Raw genomic sequence first — 21,921 nt, forward strand, 5'->3', positions numbered from 1 at the left:
ATGACATGAGGGTGAGTAAATAATGGATAATTCATTTTCCTTTAAAATGTCAAACTTGTGCCCGATTATACTGCTCTTCATCATTTGATGAATCACAGCTGCCATAGTCACTAGAAAATGTACACTAACATTTCCAAATTATAAATAAAGTTTATTGCCAGCTTTCTGTGGCTGGTTATAGTACAACATTATTTGCATCAGACATGAATCTGCAGCATTCTATAATAAGCCTCATTTGCATAGAAAAGAGGCGTGTTTACCCTGAAAATGAAAATGTCTTTAATATGCCTGGTTAAATGGATACTTCACCTAAAAATGCAAATTCTGTCATTATTTACTTACTCTAATTTTGCTCCAAATTCCTATGACTCTAGTCCTTTCCACTGAACACAAAAGGTACATTTTTTTAAAGGTCTTCACAGGGTTTATTTGACAAAATGCACGTGAATAGGAACTCCAGTCTGTTAAGCTTGAAAAAGGATGAAAAAAAAAACAACAAAATAAAACTCCCAGTTAAAGTAATCAATAAGAACAGTGTACTATTGAAGCCATTTGATCACTTTGTGTGATGAACAGAATGAATTTTACATTGTTATCCTCTCAAATCTCACTCTCAGATCAACTTATTAGTAAAGTGCTTAAATCAAATTTGGCGGCTACATGGATAACGTCAAACCTCATTGGCTCTCATTGAGTCTTGTGACCAAACGTGCAACATGACAAGAGTGAATAATGACTTAAATTACATTGGGTTCATCACACAAAGTGATCACATCACTTTAGAAGTCTTGGAATATAGTGCAAGACTTGTATCAGTTACTTTTACTGTGGTCTTATGGTGTTTTGTTTTTTTTGTCCTTTTTGAGTTTGAAAGACAGGACTCATATTCATTTACATTACGGCAAATAAACCCTGTGAAGACTTTTTAAAATCCACCTTTTGTTTCCCACGGAAGAAAAATAGTCATACGGGTTTGAAGCGAGTAAGTAAATAATGACAGAAGTTTCATTTTGGGGGGAATTATTCTTACAAGTTAGACTGTCAGTGGTATGTGAAGAAGACAAAGTGTTTTTGCGCTAAAATACCATGCAGAGTTTAGAGTAATACAAAAGTCAGTTCTGATACAGTTCTAGGAAAACAGAAATGTATCATCAATTTATTCAAATGTCTAGATCTGAGGATTTAGCAGCATTTTTTTGAGGTTGTTTTTCATTCTTTCAGGCTGGCAGCTATCGCTCTTCTCTATTTGGATCAAGAGGACGCTTTCTGGTGTCTTGTGGCCATTGTGGAGGTTTTCATGCCACGTGACTATTACACTAAAACACTGCTTGGTTCACAGGTACTGTTCCAAACATGAAAAATCCCCTAAAAACTGCCAGGGTTATAACACTGGAGCAGAGACAGGAACTTTGAGCAAGTCATTGTTAACTGGGTATGACTCACTTGCAGCAGGCTAACAGCACATCTTTTTTTGTTCTTTCATCTCACACTGCAACTCAGGATTTTTTGTTCCTTTCTGATGCCAAGACATTAACATAACAGACATGTTAAACAAACATTATCACAGTTTTGGCCTTATGCAACATTCTTATGTTTTACTTTAAGTTTTGGTTACTAACCACATGTTCACTTGCAGAGAGACTTCCCACACGTGCTTTTTAGTTAGGACCATATTTTTGGCAGGCTGCTAGTAATGGCTTATTCATTGTTGTCGTGTGACTGCAGTCAATAGTGAAGTTCTGACAAAAGCAAATTTGAGAACTTTGATTTTGACTCCTGTTAATGTTGTTGTGGTGCAGGTAGATCAGCGCGTGTTTAAGGACCTGATGTACGAGAAGCTACCCAGGCTTCACGCTCATTTTGAACACTATAAAGTGGACTTCTCTCTCATCACCTTCAACTGGTTCCTGGTTGTGTTTGTTGACAGCGTGGTCAGTGACATCCTCTTCAAGATCTGGGATGCTTTTTTCTATGAGGGACCTAAGGTATGAGGGATTAAATGGAAACTAATCCTATTAACTGTGCACTGACAGCATAATAATATGCTTCATTTATGTCTGCTTAATAATCATGATTCAGATTTAATGGCCATAAAAACAGATGACAAATATAAAGTGATCCTTTAATAATTTAATCCTCAAATCCATTTGAATAATAAAAAAGTTCTAAAATAAATGTAAGATACATGGGCAGTAATTCGATGAAAATAAAATTGCATGATACACTTATTAATTAATCAAATTAATCACATATAACAACATATGTTGAGAAAAGCCCCAAATAAAGATAAATCAAAGCATTGTGTAGCATTAAATAATCATTAAAAAAGAGCTTTTATGCCAACGACGAAGTGCTTCTTTGTTTTTCGCTCAGAGCCAAAAAGAAGTAATTTTACATTCTACATTAATTTCGTTAACATGCTATTTAGGGCCATAATATCAGAAACTATTTAGCAGAGATGGGCCACTTCTACTAAAAATTAATGGGAGAAATTGGAACGCCGATCGTCAACGGACGTATAAAAGGAAGTCCCGCCTTACAAGTAAAAGAGCAAATCACCTTTTAGATACAGACATCGCCTGTCAATCAATTTGAGAACATGCATGCGCATTAGCTATACAACCCTGGAAAATTTTGTGTTTTAGTGTAATCTGAGCTAAAGAAGCACAATATATGGTACCAGTGTAGTCTAATTTTACTGCTGACTTTATGTTCTTTGTTCATAATCTTGACCAACAGTTTTGGAGATTTCGGTCTTTCCCCAATCTAGTAGATAGGAGCTGCACTTGTATGCCACTTGTTTACATAGTAAAATAGCTGCCCGGGAGTATTCCACAGATGGCCAATGAGTTAAATGACTTGCTAAAAAGACTTGATAAAATGCGGCGATTTCACTCTGTTATTGTAATTTTATGATGACACCGATACTACTGCAAAGATGGGTGTATAAAAGAGTGTTAATGGGTAGAATACAGACAAAAGAATGAATGGGTGCATCAGAGTATTTCCTTTTGTAGACTAATTAAACAAAAAAAAAAATTGCATGACGGTTTTTTTTTTTTTTTCCACCCAATTTGGAATGCCCAATTCCCAGTGCGCTTTTAAGTCCTTGTGGTCGCGTAGTGATTCGCCTCAATCCGGGTGGCGGAGGACGAATCCCAGTTGCCTCCACCTCTGAGACCATCAACCCGTGCATCTTATCACGTGGCTTGTTGGCGTGAAGCCTCCACACGCTATGTCTCTGTGGCAACGCGCTCAACTCACCATGCGCCCCACCGAGAACGAATCACATTATAGCGACCACGAGGAGATTACCCCATGTGACTCTACCCTCCCTAGCAACCAGGCCGATTTGGTTGCTTAGGAGACCTGGCTGGAGTCACTCAGCATGACCTGGGATTCGAGCTGGCGAACTCCAGGGGTGGTAGCCAGCGTCTTTACCACTGAGCTACCCAGACTCCCCATGTATGTATGTATGTGTGTGTGTGTGTGTGTGTGTGTGTGTGTGTGTGTGTGTGTGTGTGTGTGTGTGTGTGATTGATTGATTGATTGATTGATTTCTGGACTTAAGCTTATCACTGGCATACAGTTCATTGTAATCCATTTTGAAATCCAATTCATCAATCAGTTATTTTTTTGTATAAATTGTACTAAATTAATATGTTAAATTCACAGCCCTAGTAATAGTACTTTTTAAGTTATCACTCATACTTTACTTCAAACATACTTCATATTATTTTTATTATGAGTCATATAATTGTTGTTTCATAATGATATTGTTCCTTGTATGCTGACTTGTGTTGATGTTTTAACCCCTCTGTCTGTTTATTTTGGCAGATAATATTCAGATTTGCTCTCTCGCTCTTTAAGTACAAAGAAGAGGAGTTTCTTAAGCTCCAGGATCCCATGACCATTTTCAAATACCTTCGCTACTTCACACATACAATCTTGGATGCAAGGTGTGCGCTTTTAATGGGATTTTGTAATATTAATTAAAGCACCTATCTGAGTCTCTAAATCCAAGATAAGCAAGTTTCAGTCAACAGTTTACTAACACCGCAACTGAACAGAAGCTGAGATACACTGTAGCAACATTATTAACCTTGTTTAGTGATAAAATGTTGATGCATTTAGTTTTCTTCCCACACAGGAAGTTGATGAGCATGGCCTTTGTGGACATGAACCCATTCCCAATGAGACAGATCCAGAATCGCCGCACATTCCACCTGGAGAAGGTCCGTCTGGAACTCACCGAACTGGAAGCCATCCGCCAAACCTTCCTGCGGGAGAGAGACACCACCCTGGATGGCCGCACGCTCATCAGTGACGATGAGGAGGACAGTTGAAGCACAACCAATAAGAGACCAGAACTGCACAGCGGTTAACCAATCAGAAAGTGGCTTAAACATTTCAATGTTCTTTTGTATTTCTGATTTTATTGAAATCAGCTTTTAGGAATCAAGGAACAAACAGAACTGTGACTTTCAGGGACCAAAGAACAGTATTCCTGTTGCTCGCTTTTCGTTGTCTTGTATTGCTTGACCAATATTCCATCCATTTGTACATGATGTTGACCAAAATCAGTAATGAAGTAACTCAAGTACTTTGCATTAAGGAAGTGTGCTGGTGTGGACTGGACAAGTGTTCAAAATGTTATACACTTACATTATGCTGGACATAGTATAGGGATGCACAGTCCTGGACACCAACAATTTCTCTTGCGCTTATTAAAACTTGTTTATGTACTTTCGGGAATCGTCATATCCACACATCTGTATTAAACATCATTAACTTGTTTAATAGAATAAGATGACATTAAACATGTACATGTTTTACATTTCAGGTTTAAGAGGCCTGCCCTCTTTTTATACATTCGGTACTTTTGTCCACATTTTGTATCACTTAATCACTTTATTAGCAATTTCTAGATGCAAATTCTCCTATGAGGGAATCACAAGGTGTACTGTTGTAAATCATGCTTAGGTAAAACCTAACGAATGTTGCATGCAAGCACAGTCATGAACATTTCACTAGACAGATCTCTCAATCATTTCAGAGAATCACACTTCAACAGATTTCACAAGCATCAGTTCTTTTGTATTGAGGTTTTACAAGCACAATGTGTTGTCTTTTCAGGTGCCTTATTTGGTACCTCTGTTTTTAAATGCATTTTTGTATTACATGTATAGTTCCTCTGTTTCTACTCTCTGCTTCAAACTTGAATATTCTACTAACAAACTTTTTTTTAAATTATTGTCTAAAAAAACACAAGATAACACCATAACACTGAAGCTGCTCACAATCAACATAATAATGTGCATGTAAAAGATCCTTTGTTCTTGTCAGAGGTGCCAAGCAAGTGTTGTTTTAATGTTTTATGTCTTAAAATTCACTTAAATCTGAAAATGGAAAAAGGCCTGTTTGATGAGGGATTGTGTAATTGTGGATTAGTGGCACTTTTCTCAATTGTCCTTGTACCATTGTACTTTATATAATTTCAAAGACCCATATGAATGCTTGGAAAAGCTGTTGGCGAAGCCTTTTTGTCCTTTTTTTTTCCTCTGTGTTATGCATCCACATCTGCTTCACAGTCTCATTTATTGCCATTAATTCTCATTTATGCATTCTTATTCATATAGGCTACCTTTGCGTGAATGCCCATTATACAAATTGAGACTTTTTAGACTTTGGATTTTTTGTGAGAGCTGGTTTCTCACAATAACTTTCCATGTAGGATATACATTTTATCACCCTCACTGGCCTTGTTAAGAAAATGTTTAGCGAATCCTTTAGCATTGCTTTGATATTTAGAAATCATTTTTTGCAAGATCTATTTTTTTCTCCTGGCCAAAGGATTTCTAGATATATTGTATTTTGGCTTATAGCTAAGCTAAACCAAAACCTACATAATTTTCTAAAATTTTGACAAATTTGAGTCTTGGGGCTTGTTGGGACAAATTTGTTTCCTAATTCATTGTTCTAGGCAAATCTTACAATCTTTTTCATAGTACCTATATTTTACCCATCAACTATGTTTGTCTAATAGCACAAAATTGTTTAATTTCTTTGTTGCTTTTGCTCAATGCAATGCATTGCACATTTATCTGTTAAGCATTTATGCTGTACACAAATTTAATTTTTTTTTTATGTTGAAGTTACTGAAATGTTTTATTCTTTTATCACATGATAATTCTGGTGTCACCAACTCTGGTGTTTTACTTATGCATGATTATCTAATAAATTGCTACTACATTCAGCACTGTCTTTAATTTTTGTAATATTTTTTATAAACAAATCTTTATAGCCAGTGTCTGCTTCTTTATGGTCAATATCAAAGTTACAAAGAATGCAATGTCTTTCTAAATTTTTTCTACATCATAAATTGTTTAACAGGAACAATTCAGAGGGGTAAACTGTATTCTTCCTTCCTCTGATTTTGTTTTTTTGTGAATGTTATATAATAATAATAATAATAATGTTGCATCATATTGCTGTAAATGATCCTTTTTCATATTCTGACATACTTTCAACTTTAATGTACAATACTGTGCAAAAGTCTTAGGCACATAAGATGTTTCACAAAAGCATTTGTCTTAAGATGGTTATTTATATCTTCAACTTTAGTGTGTCAATAAGAAATATAAATGTTAGACTCCCAAACAATACTTTTGTAAATAGAAAAGATTAAAATAGAAGAACAGGGAGCCCTGCAACAGATGTCATGACCCCCACAGAGCCCCCCACTGAACATCGTGTCAGACTGAGATTACATAAAGAGACAGAAGCAATTAAGCCTTAATAGATGATGTGGTAAATTCTCCAAGGAGCTTGGAACATCCTATCTGCCAACAACCAAGAAAAACTGTCCAGTTGTACCAAGGAGAATTGGTGTTGTTTTAAAGGCAAAGGTGGTCAAACTGAAAATTGATTTAGCTTTTTTATGTTTACTGGACTTTGTATGACATTAAGTGATAAATGAAAACTATTTATGTCATTATTTTTGAATTTTTCAACATTTTTGTCTTGCATACATCTTACTGACTAGTGTACCTGGGCAGTTGACATGACATGCCAAGCTGTGAGAAATACTTGTAATTAATTATTGTATAATTTTGTACAGTATGCAGTTTATATGATTTTTTATTAAGTGAGGGACTACACTAAATACAGCCTACTTTAAAAAGAAGACAAAAATTCACACCAGAGAAAGTCATTAGTATTACAGTTTTTAAATATAAACTTAAGGAAAACAGCTAAAACATCTATACTCTTTCCATTTACACATATTTATTTAAATATATTATATATATATATATATATATATATATATATATATATATATATATATATATATATATATATATATATATATATATTATCTAAAAAAAAGTTTGTTCATTTCCTTTGTCATTTACATTTGTCTGTTTCATTCCTTCTTTTTCCACCAGATGGCGATATAATCACTGATCACCATAGTGCAATTAAGCTTTACGGTGCAACCATAAACATTTGAGACATAAAGTAATTTACTTCGATATTAAAAACCCTAAAAGTCACAGCTTGTCATGTTAAATCATGAGTATGTACATATAATTCATATTCGAGTGATTTACCAACGTTTAGATCGATTCATTTAAAGAAACCGACTCAAATGAACAGTTATTTTTTTAATTGAACATCACTTCTGTGTGGTCAACAGGTGGCGCTTGTGTGACTGCGCGCGAGTGAAAACATAAGCGCGTGCGCTCAGCTCAGCAGCATATCTGCAGCTGAACAGCGCGGCACGCGCAGTCAAACAGTGCGCTCGAGACTCCCTCAAAACCTGGAGAATGTTGTCAACATCAGCGGGAAACAACAATAAACGTGTTATTGCTTAAAAAGGTAAGACAACACACGTTCTTTTAGTAAATTAGTCTCAAAGGAACTTACACCTTATAGTTCAGTTTTTTCTAGTAACTACTTTAAAGGGCAGCGTTATAATGTAGGAAGATGTCACAGTGTGAAAAAAATGGTTATATGTCAGGTAAAGTTATGTCATTCTATTCTAAAGTTACTTATGTTATATTATTTTGTTTATTTATTATCAAAATGCAGATATAGGCTAAGTGTAGTCAGTGTGTCATGGAACTAATGCTAAAAATGGTATGTAACATTTTTCCCTTAAAAAAATATATATATACTAGACAATAGTGTCAGTTTCACCTGATACTTCACATGGCCCTTGATTTGCTCTAAAGGGAGTAATCAGATAACGTTTTAATGACTTGATAAGTTTATTCAGCTCTTTTCTGGCTCTGCGACCAACCTTGTTTTTTGAGGGTTTATTGTGAACAATAACAACAACTTTGACATTTAATTCCCCATGTAAGATGAACTAGAGTTGTCCAATGATTTATGACATTGCCATGGTCAGAACCGTTAGTTGCTGACACTGTCTAGATTCCTTCATAAACGTAAGCAACAAGGAAGATGCATGCAGTTACTCCTATTTGAAGGTGAAGGAATGCAGAGTAGCATGCTGAAACGTGCTTATGATGTGAATGTGTTTGACTCTGCCTGTTTCAGAGCTGTGCCTACAAAAACCAGAACCTCCCCGGACGTCTGTGGTTCTTGAGGTACGCTATAAGACAGATTTGACTCGCTGTCCCCCTGCTTACCAAGACACAATCGTCATCAATGAGGACATTAGGAATGGCTGTGTTCAAGCAACAAAAAGTTGAGGATTTCTATGATATCGGAGAAGAACTTGGAAAGTAAGTGAGATGACGGATTGCCTGAGGATGTTTTATAATTGCATCCAGTTTTGGACTCTTTTACGGGACAGGTTAACAGACGTTTAGCCTATGTCTAGAAACGAAAGTGACTTAGCTGAGAAGTGTATTGCCACTGTGATTTTTCTGTCACTGTGTAGTCACAGTTTAAATGAAAAATGTCAAAAAAAATACATCCTTCTTGACATATAGAATGTCATTAAGGGAATAGTTTTTCTAAAAAAAAAAAAAAAAAAAAAAAAAAAAGAAATGCTGTCATTATTTAGCTGGTCGTCTTCAACTTTCTCCTTTTGTGTTTGAATCATCTAAAAGGACAGTCATATCCAAGTTGTAATGGAAGATACTGAAAGGATCTATGTTGAACAAAATGTTAGGGCCCCCCCACCCTCCTTTCCCTTGGCACCCGTTCTCATTCTTGAGTAATCTTTTGTTCTCTCATACAAAGCACACTCCCCTTCAAAGCTACCCCAACAGGCGAGCCTAGCTCTCATCGTGACACTAACATAATCTATTGGAATAACAATGTTTCTACCTTTTCAGCAGAAGTAAGTAACAAATCTATCCAGACAGGAAATGTTAAACTGCGTGAACATTCAGGAAAGGTGTAGTCTCGTGCCCAGGTGACTGCCCTGTCCCTGTTCGGGGCTGGCATCCTTTTAAACATTTGAAAAACGTTACCTATATCGGTCATCGACGTCTCTTATCAAAACTTTAATTTGTACTAGAAAGATCGTAAAACTGTTCTCAGATCAGCTTGGAAAGGCTTCCTCCAATAATTCGGAAACGTTGTTCCCTTTCTTCACAGAGGCCTTCTAGCTTATGGACTATGGGTTGCGGCAAAAAAAAAAAAAAAAGAGATGTTTTTTTATTGTTTGGAGTGTGTAACAGTCTGGACCATCTGCCTGGCAGGCTTTGTGTCCCACTCAATGGCACATACAAGTTTCTATGACACACCCTGGATTACACATGGGATAACTGAGCTCCCTTGCAAGGCTGTAACGGAGAACAGGGTTGACTTGTTTGTAAATTTGAATTAAAAAGAAAATAATTACTTTGTATTGATCTGGGATCAGCTGCGTTTTTTCAGATCTAAAGGTTGATAATTATTGCATATATGCAGTTTACATCATTATGTGATAATTACCACAGCAAAACATACAAAGTGAATTGGGATTGCTAGTGTTTCTTTGACAATGTTTTGGCCTTCTTTAAAAATACACTCACTAGCACTTTATTGGGAACACTATGGTCCTAATAAAGTGCCCGACATGGTCTTCTGCTGTTGTAGCCAATCCGCCTCAAGGTTTGATGTGTTGTGCATTCTGAGATGCTATTCTGCTCACTACAATTATACAGCGGTTATTTGAGTTACCGTTGCCTTTCTGTCAGCTCGAACCAGTCTGGCCATTCTCTGTTGACCTCTCTCATCAACAAGGCGTTTCCATCCGCAGAACTGCCCCTCACTGGATGTTTTTTGTTTTTGCACCATTCTGAGTAAATTCTAGAGACTGTTGTGTGTGAAAATCCAAGTAGATCAGCAGTTACAGAAATACTCAAACTAGCCCGTCTGGCACCAATAATCATGCCACAGTCTAAATCACAGAGATAAAAATGTTTTCCCCATTCTCATGGTTGATGTGAACATTAACTGAAGCGCCTGACCCATATCTGATTTTATGCATTGCACTGCTGCCACATGATTGGCTGATTAGATAATCGCATGTATAAGTAGGTGTACAGGTTTTCCTAATAAAGTGCTGGGTAAGTGTATATATATATTTTTTTTTAAATCAGTGTTTTACTTCTGTGATATTCTATCGATATTCTAATGCCAAGAATCAATATTTTTGGTTAAATTTTTCACATTTCTATTTTTGAAAAAAAAATAAAAAATAATAATAGATAGAGCACCACTCAGAGCAAGTGTGTGAGAAGACAAAATGTACAGTGGTACAAAGTCAACAAATGCTCAGATATTTCAATTTGACCAAACTGCAAACTCAGATTGAGCTAAAAATAGTCTATAACTTTCAGTCTATAACAAATTTCAGTTTTAAGGATGTCCGTACAGATCCTTTGTACAGTTAGATTGTATAGGTTTTCGTGTAAAGATAAACACTCTGGAACCAAAGTACGCTATTGCCTTACATCATTTTTTACTAACACTAACCTCTACGTCAATAGTTTTACGATGAAGTAAGGAGGAAGTTCAGCCCTTGTTGTGCAAAACACCAAAGCCCAATTAGGATGAATGTGAACAAAATGCATAAAAGTTCACAATTTTGAATCACAATGCACTAAACATCGATATCTGTATCACGACCCAGATATCGATATAATTTCCCCCAGTTTTCTTCTTCCGAAAGTATAGTGCCCACAGACACATCAAGGAGGGTCACATGTGTTTGAGTTGGAAACACTCATACACACAATCGTGCATCTCTCATGTGAAAGAGGAAATAGCTTGTATGTGGTTTCACAGAGCTGTGTGTGATATGTAACACATCAGCAACTGTAAGCATTTCTAGCAGAAGATGATAATGAGAGCAAATGAAGGCCAAAAATAAAGACATGTAAATGTAAAGAGTTGTTCACACTCATAAACTCCTCCAGCAGTCGTGTTCTGTGTGGGTGGAAGGGGGCTGCCTGTCACAGCAGCGCATTAATCACCTGCTCCATAGGTTGAAGATGTGGGACAAATAAGAACCTTTTACACAACTGTTTTGTTCCTTGGAGGTGGGAGTTCGTTCTTGACAGAGGCTTTATTCAGAGATGATATTAATGTCCATTATGGACTGATGACAGTTCACAAGTACTTAGACATTAGATATAAACCTTGACATGCAAACTCATTTGTGGTATGGACATTAGGGATAAAACTGGTCACACTGTGAATTCAGCAACAGGATGTTGAAAATTCTGCTGCTGAAATTGGTCTGTTCTTACTGAAATTCAAACCACCCTGGTGATCGAAGCTGGAAGTGTTGTTTAAAAGAAATACCCACAGGGTGGTGCCAAAAGCGAGCTGTATTTTTAGTTGTAAATTATGTAATACACTCAAGAGGAAGGCATATTTTATTAACCCTAGCCCCTAACCCAAGCCCCAACCCTAAACTTAGCCATCAGTGGAGTAAAATTGTAATTTTAGAGCAAAAATGCAACCTTCAAATCGTGTTCACCATTGTTTATGTGAATGTGATTACTTCTTAGTTTCAAAGTGACATGAAAGGGTTTGCTTGTGCAACACGCTATCAGTAGCACCACAGGGAAAGGTGAAAATGTTTTCTGATGGGGATGGTGCTTTTCAGTAATTTGGCAAGACGGGTTCAATTTCAAGGTACATGTACATTCAGAAGATGCATGTTGATTTCTCATGTGATCATTTTGGAGTCAAATCAAACAACTTGTTGAGGAATAGTGTGCTTTTCTCAGCAATCAGACTTGCCATTTTTGTCAGGTGGACAATTAAACAGGCTAAAAAAATCCCAACGGTGCAGAGACTCTGTGACCTCCAACGTTTTAATGTCAGTTTATCAGTTGGTCAGTTTGATGTTTAAACACCAGTTTAGGGTCCTAGGTCACATCTAACTTTCACAACCCATGTTTTATGTCTGCTTGAAATAGTTTGGAATGACTTATTTCCAGGAACACAGAAGAACAACACATTCAACGGATTTTACTTCTGTCGCTCACAACCTCACTTTCGTTCACATCAAAATTAATATGGTGCCTGAGGGTGTGGATTATTGTAACCCTGACATCAACAAACTCATACGGTCTCTTATATATACAGTATGAGTGTGTAGTGGCACAGATACCAGATCCAGCTGGTTTGTTGTTTGACAAGTAAGAGAAGTGAAATGCAGCTTATGTAACCCATTACTGTATGCACAGCATGCCTATAACATTGCTTATCTGTGCTTTTGAGTCAGAGGGCCTTGGCAAACCTTATCTTTAAATCTCACAAATCTCTCTCTCTTTCATAAGCAAATCTATATTTGGTTAAAGCTTTCAGTTTATTTATGTCTGCTTCTGAGGACATGTATAGACAGACTTTAAATTTAGCTAAACTTGTTTTTATGAGAGAAAAATACAACTCATGCCATCTTCCCTTTCACTGTCTTGAGGTTACACAATAAGAGGAAGTAAAGAAAGCCATCCAAGATGAGAGTTTTGATTCAGGATTTTTGAACGATGTTTGGTCATGTCCTATATGGAGCAGTCTCCGGCTACAATAGGTGCGTTTTATATTGCGCATGTACTGTATGCCTTTTATGAGATCATTCAGATCATCCCCATAGCAACAGATTATACGTTAAGCTGTTGGTTTATGAGAGTTGTTCATATCAGTCCTCCATATGTTTCTGCAGTGGGCTGCATCTTTATTGGCTGATCACTTACCTGTAAAAACTCACAGTCACCATATGCAATATATTAATGGAGAATCTCACCACAAACTTCTCTGCCATGTCAGAATCAGAATGAGCTTTATTGCCAAGTATGCTTACACATACAAGGAATTTGTCTTGGTGACAGGAACTTCCACAGCACAACAATACAATACAGCAACAAGACAGAGATAATAATAAAAAATAATTTAAAAATAAATAAAAAGTGAATAAAATAAAAATGAAAGAAAATAAAGTATATATAGAATACACAATAAGACAATATATATATATATATACACACATATACACACACACACACACACACACACACACACACACACACACACACACACATACGTACATACATATATGTACGTACACACATACACATACGTAGTGCAAATTTAAATACAAATCTGTCAGAGTGAATCTTTATGAGTCATAGAGAAAACAGCACAATGACTAACAAGTCTGCACACATGATAGCAAGGCGCTCAAGATATTCTTGCCTCATCTTTCAGCAAGTCTGTATTCAAATACCACTGCCCATAAGCTTTAGACAGAGTGGACACCTTGTTTAATTTGACATGAACAAAAACAAGGCTGTGAAGAATAAAAGTACAGGCACAGTCTATTTGTTGCATTGTTGTGTGTCTTTTGACAAATTTCTAGAGGACAGAAAACTCTGAAAATATGTATATTTTATAAATTGTATAAATTGGAAGTAACCTAGGATCTTAAGACAGTAGGTTATATTGATCCTCATTCATGAAACACCAAACAAATTTCCACACAAATCGTTCTTAAAACCAGTCTTACACTAATTGTCACATGTGCTATGTTTACGTAAAAATGATTTTATGGACGATTTTGACATTGCAACAATTTTCGCAAGAATAGTTGTACAAACTACTTCTACATTGTGTCAGTTTACACAAGAATTGTTTAACAAACGTTTAACGAATTTCCGCCCAAATTGTTTGTAAAACCATTCTTATACTAACTGACACATTTTCTACGAATACATGAGAATGATTTTACGAATGATTTTAATATGATATTAATATGACAACTAGGGATGTCCTGATGGCATTTTTTTGAGAACGAGTATAAGTACCGGTACTTCATTTTTTGTACTTGCCGATACCGAGTCTGATACCTGTTTTTTTTTTTTTTTTTTTTTTTTTATCTGAACTTTATATCAAAGGTTTATTTAAATTTTTTCATCAGGAGAGATATATTTCTGTCATACTTTTTAAAATGTAAATTAAGCTTTAATTTTGACAGATTTTTTATTTTGACGTGTTTATATGTTATGATGGTAGCTTTTCAGTCCAGAAAAGCCGGTCGCGCTACGTGACTCAAAGTGATTTATCAAATTGCAAAAGGCTGCTATTTAATTAAATAAGTATGTACTGTGTATGTGCCTCGTGCTACAAAGTGAATTTGCACTCTGTTTACTGCCATCTGCTACAAACAGAGTGCACAATGCTCATGACAGTGGTTTCCCTGTATGAGCCAAGGAGGAGCATTAAAAGGTACAAGCAGCCGGCATCAGCACAATGCTGGCTCCACACATTCACAAGTGCTGACTTTTGAATTATATGCAAATTATGTATTTATCTCATTAAATAGCAGCTTTTGCAGTTAAATAATCACACTAGGACATAACATGATTTTAATTTGTGAGCTGAATGTTTACATAATGACATTCGAACATCAGATGGTATCGGTTTTTGTATCGGAGCATTTTTACAAGCACGAGTACAAGTACATGAGCGCTGTATGGGAATCGGTACATCCCTAATGACAACAGTTGACGCAAGAATAGTTTTACAAATAACCTCTACATTTTGTAAATGTTTATACAATAAGAGTTTAACGTCAGTTATTGAAATTGCACACAAATTGTTTGTAAAACCATTCTTACACTAATTGTTGTATTTGCTATTATTATGGAAGAATTATTTTACAGACAATTTCAAAATTGCAGCCATTTACGTAAAATTTTTACAAACAAATTCTATAGTACATTTCGTCTACTTACATAAGAGTTGTCTGATAAAGGATTTACAAATTTTCATGCTAATTTTTGTGAAACCATTCTTACACTAATAGTTGTATTTGATGTGATTATGTAAGAATGATTTTATGAACAATTTACCATTGCAACCATTTATGTAATTTGCATTCAAACGATTCGCACATAAAGTAGTTCGTCTTGTGTTTCATGAAAGAGGCCCATTGATCAGACTGTACATTCGTCGTTCACTGCCTTGTTTTCATTCTCTTCAAATATCATCTACTAGCTTGAATTTAACATTTTGGATCCAGTTCTGGCAAAGCACAAGTCAGAATATGTAGGTGTTTGACTGCTGAAGTGAATGACAGGTGCTATTAATTTCCAAACAGAGCTTACAGGTGGTTCTGATACAGGGTATCTGGATAAAGTTGGCTATTTTTGGTCATAATCACCACAAAGCTCCCCATGCAATTATAGTCATTCTTTGTGTGTCAACATGTTTGGATAATAAAAATGCTTATTTTTAGCAAATGAGTTGGACAGAGGGGGCTTGTCGAAACATTAACTTGCATACCTTGCGTTCTTCCCCCCACTGGCATTTTGGCCCATCATCTGTTACAGTGCAGCAAAAACAAGATGCTTTGATGAAGGGTCTGTTAATGTTTTCTCTACAAAAAATCAGCTGCACAAGTGTTGAAAAGCAAATATTTGGCAGCTGTGAAATGAAAGAGTCTAATTGAAAAGCTGTTATGATAGACTGAAGTATCTGTGTGGGAAAAGTAAGATTTTATCTAACAAGCGCCATCCCCGTTAGACATTTTTACATCAATTCAAACATATTCAACGTTCCCTTTAGTGCCACTGACAACCTCTGAAACACAGGCTCTGAACACCGTGGGAACCAGAAAGTAAGTGCATTCACATAAATCAATTAAAATGTAAAAAAAATAATTAAAAAAAAAATATTTTTACTGCACTGTCAGTTAGATTTCGGGTTGGGGATAGAGTTAATAAAATATGCATTGCTGTTGACTATTACATCATTTACAACTAAAAACTCGCTTTTGGCTATGGCCACTAAAATTTCTGTCCTTTGGGGAAAGCGATTCGAATTTCATTAAGCACAAGCTGATTTCAGGTGCAGAACCTTCGACCAACTGTCGCCGAATTCACAGTGTGATCAGTCTGAAACGTCAAAGCAGTTAAAACTATGCCTGTTATGCCTATACATGCCCTTTTACCATGACTATTTTCACAATGTAGCATGGCCTCATGTACCTCAATGCTTAAATATTAGCATTGAGCATTAGCTGTTGTGTGTTGATTATATTGGATATGGATTAATGTTTTCTTTAGACATGAAATGAAATTTCCACATATTCCTTTGTGATGGAATAAAAACATATCTGTTTTTTTTTTAAACTCTCTGTTGAACTCAGAGATATAACCCTGATAAAGAATGCATTAACATCTGTTCCATCATTTTGTCAGTGTTAAGGTCAACCTTTTCTTATATAAACACTCAGAAACAATGAAACTCAGTGTGATAGTGCCCCCTCAGGCATAATGGACCTGCATTTGAATATCTGGGCTGGTGCCATTCGGTCAAACGCACAGCCAGTGAGGCCCTCTGGCTAATAACAAGCAGCTGTTGGGAGTGGAAAGTCCACCGAGATCTCCAGCCGCAACAACACAAGTGGGCTTAGAGCAAAGACTGGCGGCACGCCTGCTATGGGATGCCTCTCGCCTCCTTCAGCTTTGCTGCACTTCCAACAAAGCATCTACTGCCGCATTAAAACGAAACAAGCTTTTTTTTTTTCTCCACACAAGGCTTTTTGAATGTCAAGGTCAGCTTGTGAGGACAGAATCTGATGCCTTATGAAGTTGTCCTGGCCAGAAAGTGTTATTGCCATATTTCACTTAAACAATAAGGTACGAGAAGCCATGCTAAATTGTGAGTATTTCACATTCAATCGTAGTCTTTAAAACATTTTAAGCAAAGTGCAATCCACTAGAATCCTTCCACTAGAACAGTGGTTCTCAACTGGTTTTGCTTCAGGGCCCAGATCAAGTGGTGAACCAACAAACATTAATTCATTTGTATTTTAAGTTATGTAGTTTTGTTCATTTTTTAGGTTTATAAGGATTAGGGCATGTCATGCAACCTGTGATTGTTGGCATTAGTATAATTTGGTTAGCTTCTATCAAGTAGATGAATCTATGCCAAAATATCTTAGATTGGATGTACAGCCTTTCACATCAATAACAAAAGTTTGTTAAGCGTTTTCTGCGTTTTTAAAGCTGCACCATGTAAGATTTTTTGGTTAAATGAACAAATTGCCATTATTTATTGAGTACATAAATAATCAGTGTTCAAAACAATGTCCTTACATTTCCCCGATTCACTAAGGTAAGCCTATAAAAATGATATGCATTTTGAGCTGTCGGGTTTGATTTGGAACAAAATCGCTGGTTTATGACGTTCATCCTTCCGTCATTAAGTCATGTCCGCACGCACAGGAAAGAAGTGTCGCATGTTTCATGTTCCAGCTGGAGAAGCTAAGTACGCTGTTTAACTCAGTTCAGTAACACTCGCACTGTTCTGGACAGCATCGTTGCAGTCTAGATGGATGTTTATCTGTTATTTGTTTGGCAAAGTTGTTTACCTGATATAATGCTTGGATATGTTTTCTGGTAGGGTTGCTGAAGCTTATATTGCTTGTCATGCTTTTATGAATCAAACATTACTCGTGTGTTAACCGATCGTGATGTATCTGTGTGGTCCGGTGAAGTTACTGTGACATGTTTAAGAAGTATGACTTCGGAAATTGACTTCTTGTTATTTTTACATTTAATGAAGTATAATTTATCCCCATCATTATTGCATGCTATTGTAGTAACTGAGGCTGGACAATATAGTATAGAAATAATAAAGTCTTCTATTGAACTCGTATCAGCCATATCACGAGTTGAACCTCTTAAATTGAAAATAGTAGTACAATCCAAACATTAATAGTAGATAAAACACTTGAATAATCATATTAAGACCTGCTGGTCTTGGCTGAGGAGAGTCCCCTGTACTCTGTTTAAAAGTGTTTTGAGTGTAGTTTCAGAAAAGTGTCAAATTCATTCAGATATGTAAATAAGAGTGTAGATTGTCTTCATCAAAGCAAGTAATACTTCCGTTTCAAATGTTTAATCGTATAACATAATATCAACATGAAAATAGCACGTTATGACTCCGGCTCCAGTCGTGATCACACACAGGCGTTGTCCAAATAAGCTCAAATTGGGAGATTCATCCACCAGAAGAGCAGTGCTAGAACACGACTGACGTAATGTATCCTTCCACAAATTGCTTGCAATTTTAAATTTCAACCACAGATATCGCTAGAGAGCACGATGTTACATAGTGCAGCTTTAAAGTAACAAATTTTAGGGTCGTGAGTAACACACCAGTTGAAAAATGCTGCGCAAAGATATAGTCCCTGACATTTAAACTTAGATTAATAGATGGCCACATATGGGTACTGCATATGATGGGTAATGTGGGTACTGTGTTTTGCATCATGGTTGTTACTAGGGATTTTACTAGGGATGTCCCTATACCATTTTTTGGAGACAAGTACTGATACTTCCTCTTCGTTACTTGCCTATATCGATACCTGTTTTTTTGTTTTTGTTTTTGTATTGTACCACACCGTGAGACCGATGGTTTGAGGGCAGTGTGTTTACAGTATTATATTTCAGCAACTGTTACTCAAAAGACTTCATCACAAAAGTAATTTTTAGCTGTCACAAAATTATCAAAATTCGCAAACAAATTTCACAGAAAAAAATAGATACAAATAATCACTAAATAATCAAAATAAAGAGATCTGACCTTCTGACTTAATTGTTTTCAGCAACTGTAGCCTATGTGTAAATATGGTACAGCGAGCAGCATGTGCAGACTATTTATTTATTTAAATAAATCACAGCCTTTGCGGTTTGATAATCACACTACGTCATATTATATTTTGATTTTATTTTGATTAATCGTTCAGCGCTAATGACAAGAATGCTGGATTGACCAATTAATATCCAGGACTGGAATAATCTTTTTCCGAGAGCAATATTTTAGGCCTCTCATTATTGTTTGAGAGTCAATACTTTCTTGATTCACTTCACATGTTACATGTATTGACTGTGCCTATGTTGCATCTGCTTGTGTTGTGGATTGAAAGCCGAGCAGCTAGCAATGACAGCTGTGATTCAATGTGCCGCTAAGGTGATAATTGGAAAGAACACATGAGACTCTGAGTTGTTTTGATCTTCTAGATTTGTGTCTCCCTTGGCTCTGGGAGAGACAAGGCTAACCCTAAGGCTACGCATTCCAGTCTGGACTGTTTTGGTTTACCCAGCCTGTGCTGTGTATGTGTGTGTGTGTGTATAGGAGAACCTCTTACCCACTCACTCTCCAAGTTCTCTGTTGACTTTATGGATGGAGTGAGACCATAGGAACAGCCCCACCCCATTTTTCCAGGTGGAGACCTTGCAGTATTAGCTATACTGATATCTCAGTGCAGTGACATTTACTGGGTTATAGGTTGTTAAACAAACATATTTATTGATTTGGCCAATAGTTCTCAGTGATTCAGTGATCAAACTTATTCGGTTCTGTTTGCCAAAGGCATTGAACAGTAATGCGATTCTTCTCTTGATTGTATTATGTGTTATGTGAACAGAAAACAGCATTAAACACACTGAGAGAAGTGTCCTTTCTAAGTGACATAACAGTTGTTTTTCTTAAATCAGTGTGCCTTGTCCAAGCGGACACATGTCTCTGTCTTTATTTTGTCTGGGTTTTTGCAATAAAACAAACAGAAAGGGCAGGTGAATTCCTTTTGGCCTTGAGGCAGAGTGCCTTTTGGAACCAAAAAATAATGAACCATTACTATGGCATGAGGAATAGAGACAAACTAAATTGTGAGTGAACAACTGAATGACATGTCCAGGTCAAATTATTTTTAATTAATTAATTTATTTGCATAAAGAAAATGAAGCCTATTTTTGGACCAAAATATTTTTTGCATTCTGACATTATTTTCATAGCAATTAAAAACATTTCCTATAAATTCTCATTACCATAATGCACCCAGACATTTTACTTTGTCTCATTGTCATCATTGACGTGTTTTGTGAGATCCATAATCTGTGGACCCCTAAGCATTCCATCATCTCCTCATCCTGCCCATCACCACTAAACAAACCAGCAGGTAGGAGAGGAATAGGGTGGCAGCTAATTTTAACCTAGTTCAGCTGATAACACACAGACACATACACAAACTTTGTGGAAAGCTCTCAGTGGGGCTTCATGTGAAACACAGGAAATAACTGACTAATCATCATCTAATCATCTGCTCCCTGTGCATAATACACACAATCCATTCTCTCAGGGCATTTGGAACTTCAGTGCATGAACAAGAACAGCAAGTGACAAACAGAACTTCAGGCTGCATCATACTTTTGTAAACTTCCCATGTAAGCTCATGAAAAAGAGATAAAGAAAACAGAAGTACTTTGAAGAATCAGTGACATATTTTTCAAGTAGTTCACAATGACATTGAAGTCTATAGCTGTGAACTTATGGTTAAAGGAATAGTTCACCCAAATATGAAAATTCTGCCATTATTTTCCCAAACTAATGTCTCTGCAAACCCATTTCATTCCAGTCTAATTTTATAATTTTTATTTGAAATCAAAGAGAAAGTGAAAATTTACAATAATTCAGAAATTCTTAAGGGTGGGGGCCTGTGCTAGTGCTATGCAAATTACTGATGGGGCTGTAGCCCCACCAAGCCCCAACCTGGCGCTGCCACTGTCGCAATCTGACACATTTCGCAGCGAAACTTTTTTAACAAGAAAAAATGTGAGGTGGGACTTGACTTTATCCATCAAGAAATGTATTTGATCGTAACAAATTGATGTTCCATAACAAAATTAGGCTTGGTGGTTGGAGGGGAGGGGTTGATAAATTAAAGAAAGTTGTTTCAGAGGCAGAGCAAGTTATTACATTTTGATGAAATAAAATGACAAACATTTTTTTTTTTAGAATAACATGCACTGATTAATTTAACACAATACGACCAGGAATGTGTATTATACAAATAAATAGGATCAATTCTGATTTCATATTGACTTTAGCAACCAAGAGTGCTAAGACAAAGTCCACTATTTACAAAGTCTGCTTTGGTCTGACGGTATTCCTCAAGATGACAAAGCTCTGAAACCTCACTAAACATTCTCCACATTTCACAGAGAAGGCATCATCCCTCCTTCTGCTTTTCCCTGTCATTCTGCTATCTGTTCTTCCCTAATCCCTCTTCTCTGCTCCCAACCTCCATGTCTGTACTGGCTGTTTGGCATGAGTGCCAGTGGAGTTGGACAGTATCTCCTGGTCACAGCTGATAGTGAGGCGGGACAGATGTACATCCGCAAACGTGAGGCATAGTGTCAAGAGTGGTCTACTCAGTCAGCTCAGATACATTTGCCTACACTTTCATTAGTTTCCTGAACATTGTGTCATTGCAGCCCTGATCTAGATAGACACACCTGCTGAATATAACTCTGACTCGTAGACACTTCCTAAATCTGTGTGCTTCATGCATTGGCCATCTATGTGCATCAGGCATGTATTCGTTTAAGCAAAGAGACTAAGCTAGTTTAATGAGGCCATATTCTGTACAGCATTTTA

General features: G+C 36.5%; 2 protein-coding genes across 4 annotated transcripts in view; both read left to right on the forward strand.

The window, feature by feature from the left end:
- Positions 1 to 6,256, forward strand: part of LOC127437489 (TBC1 domain family member 2B-like) — a 30,813-nt gene extending 24,557 nt beyond the window's left edge. The window contains exons 10-13 of one of the 3 annotated variants that reach the window (XR_007896570.1): positions 1,222 to 1,339; positions 1,800 to 1,985; positions 3,095 to 3,465; positions 3,838 to 3,959. Coding sequence is in view for 1 of the 3 variants with exons in the window: in XM_051692433.1 (XP_051548393.1) it covers positions 1,222 to 1,339; positions 1,800 to 1,985; positions 3,838 to 3,959; positions 4,151 to 4,346 (622 nt within the window). In the remaining 2 variants the exon portion in view is untranslated. Of the gene's footprint in view, positions 1 to 1,221; positions 1,433 to 1,799; positions 1,986 to 3,094; positions 3,466 to 3,837; positions 3,960 to 4,150 lie in introns of those variants that run through there. The other 2 variants (XM_051692433.1, XR_007896571.1) reach the window with 2 other exon arrangements.
- Positions 6,257 to 7,744: 1,488 nt separating this feature from the next.
- The window catches only part of LOC127437626 (death-associated protein kinase 2-like), a 38,645-nt gene continuing 24,468 nt past the window's right edge, over positions 7,745 to 21,921 (forward strand). Inside the window, exons 1-2 of the mRNA XM_051692657.1 lie at positions 7,745 to 7,881; positions 8,566 to 8,753. Of these exons, the coding sequence (XP_051548617.1) occupies positions 8,677 to 8,753 (77 nt within the window). The 5' untranslated portion in view covers positions 7,745 to 7,881; positions 8,566 to 8,676. The remainder of the gene's footprint in view (positions 7,882 to 8,565; positions 8,754 to 21,921) is intronic.

The sequence above is a fragment of the Myxocyprinus asiaticus genome, chromosome 48 (genome assembly GCF_019703515.2).
Source record: "Myxocyprinus asiaticus isolate MX2 ecotype Aquarium Trade chromosome 48, UBuf_Myxa_2, whole genome shotgun sequence".
Taxonomy (NCBI): Eukaryota; Metazoa; Chordata; class Actinopteri; order Cypriniformes; family Catostomidae; genus Myxocyprinus; species Myxocyprinus asiaticus.